Source organism: Microtus ochrogaster, chromosome 2 (genome assembly GCF_000317375.1).
Source record: "Microtus ochrogaster isolate Prairie Vole_2 chromosome 2, MicOch1.0, whole genome shotgun sequence".
Classification (NCBI taxonomy): domain Eukaryota; kingdom Metazoa; phylum Chordata; class Mammalia; order Rodentia; family Cricetidae; genus Microtus; species Microtus ochrogaster.
Genome location: NC_022010.1, coordinates 28,105,244 through 28,110,576, shown reverse-complemented (window position 1 = coordinate 28,110,576; position 5,333 = coordinate 28,105,244). Strand labels below are relative to the sequence as shown.

The window sequence follows — 5,333 nt, the reverse complement described above, 5'->3', positions numbered from 1 at the left end:
ACGGCAGCGGCGGCCCAGCAGGCTAGAAGCGTGGGTCCACGGCGGCTCCGGGTGCGGCCGCGGGCTGCGGAGCGAGCGGGTGGCCCGGCTCCCCGCGTCCCCCGCCCGCCGCTACTGTCTGGAAGATGGCGCCGGGCGGATGGAAATCCTAATGACAGTCTCCAAATTCGCCTCCATCTGTACCATGGTAGGTGCGGCGGCAGCGCGGCCCGGGCGGCGGGTCCCCGCCTTCGAGGCGCCGCCCGCGGGCCTGCTCCTGAGCGAGCGGAGGGCCGCGGGGCTGAGTGGCCGCGGGAAAGGCGAGCTGGACGCAGCAGGAGGGGCCGGGACTGACCGGGACTTGGAGCTGGGGACGGGGAACTCTGGGTCTGGGGACCGGGGATTTGGGAACTGTGGCTGAGTGCTAGGGCCTGGGGACTTAGGGACGGGGGTTGGGATAAGGGCTGCGGACTGGCTCTAGGGATTTGGGGATTAGGGGTGGGGACTGGGGATGGGGGCTGAAACTGGGGACTGGAGATGGGGACCAAGGGCTGGGTACTGGGTCGGAGGACTGCAGACTATGGATAGGGTCGGGAACTGAGTACTGGGATCTGGTACCGGGAAGCCAGGGGACTGGGCCAGAAGACGGGACGCTGCAGCCGCTGCGTTTCCGTGGGGCCGAGCGCGGGGTAGGGCGGGGGTCTGCGGCAGGAAGGAAGGGTCTCGGTCCTGCGGGAGGACGGAAGTCCTGGCAGAGTTACTCCTCCGGCTAGGTGGAGCCCCGGGGCCCCGGCTCGGGAAGGGGGCGTGTGACGGTGGAAACTTTTAACAGTGCTGTTGAAATGTTCTCTATTTTCTACTCGCCGGGGAAAAACGAACTCTTGCGGTTTCCAACCTGTGTCCGTCCAGATGGCAGCCTTGTCGCTGAGATTCCGCGTTCGTCTTGAAAAGCTGCATTAACTTTCCTGTCATTTGTTTACTTTAATAGAGCAGACGCCGCTGTGTGGGGTTGAAGTATACAGACCCCCCCCCCCCGAATAAAGCGAAATGTGGGTGGGGTCCAAACGTTTTTGTGCATTGCCAAAAGCACCACGGTTTCCCCACATTACGTGACAAATTCATTAGTTTCTTTCTGAACTTCTACGTAGAAGTTGCGGTTTATATATTAATCACCGAAAAAGTTATTTGTAATGTGGACCCGGAGTTACATTACCAAAGATTTGAACCATTCAGTTCCGTTTTTATGTCCTGGATTTCATCTAGGAGATCCCCAGACTTTCCACTTGAAAGTGATGTGTTTTTCTTTAAGGAGTGGAGAGTCAGATAGGAAAAGTGGATTCTCTACTGTATTTTGTGGAAGAGTATTAAAAAATGGATGGAATCCGTGGGCTTAAAAATCCACAGCATCAAATAAGTCATAGCAAGATGGACTCATTGAAGAATCCATTTTCCCACATGGGTAATTGTTCTTTCCTGGTCTTCAGAAGGGAACTATATCAACAGTTTCTTGGATTGGTTGTATTAATTACTTTTCGACCTGCCACATGGGATGATCGAATCTTTACAGTGATAATTTTACCAGATTGCTGAGCTACAACACACCTTTTGGGGTCATAGTTCATTGTCAAAGTCTAGGGCTTCAGGAGTGGTGTGATTCCAGTAGACTGCTCATTCACTTAGTTGTGTCAGGTATACATCTAGCCTCTGCTGACTAGCACTGCGGTACAGATATGATCCTGACAGTACCCGGCAGGACTTCATAGACATGCTTCTACGTCCAGGACTCTGGATGCAGAAAGATCACAGGTTCCAGGCAGGTGGAGTTATACACAGTGAGACCCTGTCTCGAAAGAAAACACAACACAAGACAGCCCCTAGTTTCATGGTGTTTACATTCTATTTGAGGGAGACAATTCTCGTTTATATAATAATATAGTGTAGCTGGGCAGTGGTGGTGCACACCTTTAATCCCAGCACTGGGGAGGCAGAGGCAGGTGATGAGTTCAAGGCCAGCCTGGTCTACAGAGGGAGTTCCAGGACAGCCAAAGAAATCTTGCCTTGAAAAAAACCCAATAAATAAGTAAATAAATAAAAATAGTGTAATTAAATAAGAGCAACAAAGGACAGACCTGCCAGGGTTCTGTAGTGAGTGAGACATTGATGTCAAGGATGTCCACTCCGAGCTCACTTAGGGCTGCTGCCCAGGGGCACTAATTGCACGTGGTGTGTGTATGTGTTTCGGCAAATATATAGACATCCATTTCTAGCCTGAGTGAGATTGTTCCAAAGGTGCTATTAAGATAGGGCGTGTCTTGTTCGTATTTGAACCAATTCTACTTCTCTCCCTGAGAGTAGGTCCTGGGTGTGTCAGAGTGATTTGCACTCTTGAGTGTGTGTGGGGGGGTTGCTGTCCATCTTCTGACAATTATGAAAGTGAAAATCAGGAATGGCAAAGGCCCTGTAGGTTCTGTTTTGCTTGGAATGAGAACTGTCTGTCAATCCATCGAGTATGTTAACTGTCTCTTACGGAGTTTGTCTGACCTGAGCACCACTCTGCCCAATTGCTTCATACAGTTGCACAGCGTTTTTGTGATCTCGGAAGTACTGTGCTTTATATGTCCCTCACCCCCCCATCTTTTATTAGATTATGAATTTGTTTGTTTATTTTTTCCTTCCTTTGCTGGTGTTTTGAAACAGGGTCCTCCATAGGTCCTACTGTGTTTGAATTTGGTGCTTAGTGATATCTGGCCTTGAACTCCCGATTCTCCTTCCTCTACATCCCAGCCCCTGGGATTTCAGGTGTACACCACCGCACCAGGTTTAGACTGTGAGGGCTTGAAAGTTAAGACCTTACCTGCCATTTTGATCAGGAGCATTAGCTTCTGCGTATAATGGAAAGCGTCCTTCATTTAGTCACAGGAAGAGTTTGAAATAGAGGTAAGGCTGGGTGAGGAACAGCAAAGAGAAGGGGCCTGGATTTAGGATTGGATGCCACAGAGAGTCAGCAACTGCGAAAACATTTAGAGAAACACTTAGGGTGAATTGAAATTTTATTCTGTAAATATGGAAGTTTACATAATTTATTCACTTGTCAAAATTAGGTGCAGAATAAAACTGCAGTAGCTTAATTGGGTGAAGTAAATTAAAAATAAGTCTCTTCAGCTATGTCACAGTTTAGATCCCTGCATTTCTGCCTTCATGTGAAAATGGGTTTCTCTTGGTGCTATAGCCTGGCTCAGAGAGTGTCTTTAGACACACTGAAGGTGCTCTGGAGAGACCCGCTTATCTGTCCTCTGTTAGTGCTCCTGCAGGTGCATGTGGTGCTCTTAATGCAATTTCTGTTTTCACTGCCTGGTGCAGCTCACGAGATGGCTTTAGTTCTATACTTACTAATTGGCAAACAATAGGGAAAGTGGCTGGACATATGCAGAGGGGTTCTGGGTGGAAGTCAGCAGCATCTTGTGGCTAATCCTGGTGTTTGGGCATGTCTGCTGGAGATTCGTGCTGCCCACCGGGAGTTGATAGAGAGCACATTGCCGCTGGCCACAGTCTGGTTTTGAGTCCCAGTTGGGAAAGACTGGGGAGGGGAATTGGTTATAGCAGAAGTGAGGAGGTGAATGGTTTCTCATGAGATGGCACTGGTTTGGCTGCTTGCCTAACTCAGTCACCAGGGAGGTGTATTGTGTGTGTGTGTATGTGTCTGTGTCTGTGTGTGTCTCTGTGTGTCTGTATGTTAGACCATTAGAACATGGTGTGAAGGAAGTCAAAGCCACAAGGTAGGTGCTAGGTCAGTCTGTTAGGTTGTGCTTCTGAAAATACCCGTGCCTAGAACTGAATTCTGAAGTGAAAACTTTAAGCCCCTTCCTGACGCAGTCTCAGGTAAAGCTGACTAATCTGCTGCCTTTGGACTGCCAGGTAAGTGTGTGAGTATGTGGGCCTGCAGCTTACCACCCTTTCCGAAAAGGAGGAGGCATGGAGCTCAAAGCCTATGGTTTTTTTTTTCTTTAAAGGAATGTGGAGAGAGAAAGGGATCCTTGCTTTGCCTTCCCATCCTCTGCTTTCCCTCTCCCTCTCAGTCTCCCCTCCCTTTTGTGTTTGGAGACAGATTTTCATATGGCTCAGACTAACCTCTTCTTTGCTACACAGCAGAGGGTAACCTTGAACTCTGTTTTTCTGCCTCCCCACCCCCATTGCTGAGATTATAGGGGTGCACCGCCATTCTCGGCTTTAATTCCTGCTTGAGGTCAGCAGGATTGATGCTTTGATTTTATAAGTATGGTGAGAAGTGGATCACATAAACATGTAGTGTGAAATGGCAGAAGTATGTTTAGGGCCATGTAAGAAACTCTTAGATGCTCTGCCCTGATCCCAAGTCAAAATTCACTTTAATGGTGTGTCTGTGTGTGTCTTGGCATGTGGAGCAGAGGATAGAACTTGGGTGCTACATCTACTTGTTTTTGAGAGTGTGTCTTCATTAGCCGGGAGCTTTCTAATGAAGTAGGTGTTTGATTTTGGAATTAATTTTGGGTGATTGTTTATTCATAAACCCTTGACTCTTGCCCAGTTTGTCACAGCTGTCCCAGATTCAGTTGTAAGACCGTAGCCTGGAGACCCAGGTGAAGAAGCCGAGCCTGCTGCCCCTTGCTGTAGTCTCAGTAAATCGGTTTTCTGCCCTCTTCCCCAAGCCAGACTCTAGGTAGCAGTTCAGGTTGTCCCATCAGTGGCCATCATGTTGGTTTCAGAATTCGCGCAATAAGCATGGAGAGTTAAATGCTCTAATATAATAATTCGGCGAGGTCAACTGAGCTATGGGGGCAGATAATTAGGTGGCAGATAACTATGTGTTTATGATAGAGCCGTGGTTCTCAGCCTTCCTAAGGCTGTGACCCTTTAATACAGTTCCTTGTGTGATGACCCCAACCATAAAATTATCTCGTTGCTACTTCATAACTGTAATTTTGCTGCTGTTATGAATCCTAATGTAAATATCTGATAGTCAGCCCTGTGTGGTCACCACTCAGGTTGAGAACTGCTGTATTAGAGGGTAAAGTGATGCGGTTACTAGACATGAAGTTGAGTATAAGATACCAGCTTTTGTTAATCTTGCACACTTAGGTAGATAGAGGTTCCGTGTGAACCTGCAGTACAGCAGTGCAGTGTGGGGTACATAATGGGGTACATAAGGTGGGCCAGCCAGACACCCTGTGGCCTTCTGGTGGGCTCCTTTCACCCACCTCTCGCTAACACTTTTGTAGGAGATCCTGAGTTGGTTGATCACTGCCCTGTCCTGATCCACAGGCTAACTTCTGCTACTCAATCACTGCATGTCAACTTTTACTCTAGGCTTCCCTTCC

At 48.5% G+C, this 5,333-nt stretch overlaps 1 protein-coding gene across 2 annotated transcripts in view; it reads left to right on the top strand.

The window, feature by feature from the left end:
* Window positions 1–6: 6 nt before the first annotated feature.
* Usp12 (ubiquitin specific peptidase 12) overlaps window positions 7–5,333 on the top strand; it is a 51,842-nt gene continuing 46,515 nt past the window's right edge. Inside the window, exon 1 of one of the 2 annotated variants that reach the window (XM_026785303.1) lies at window positions 7–187. Coding sequence is in view for 1 of the 2 variants with exons in the window: in XM_005344698.3 (XP_005344755.1) it covers window positions 140–187 (48 nt within the window). In the remaining variant the exon portion in view is untranslated. The remainder of the gene's footprint in view (window positions 188–5,333) is intronic. The other variant, XM_005344698.3, reaches the window with a different exon arrangement.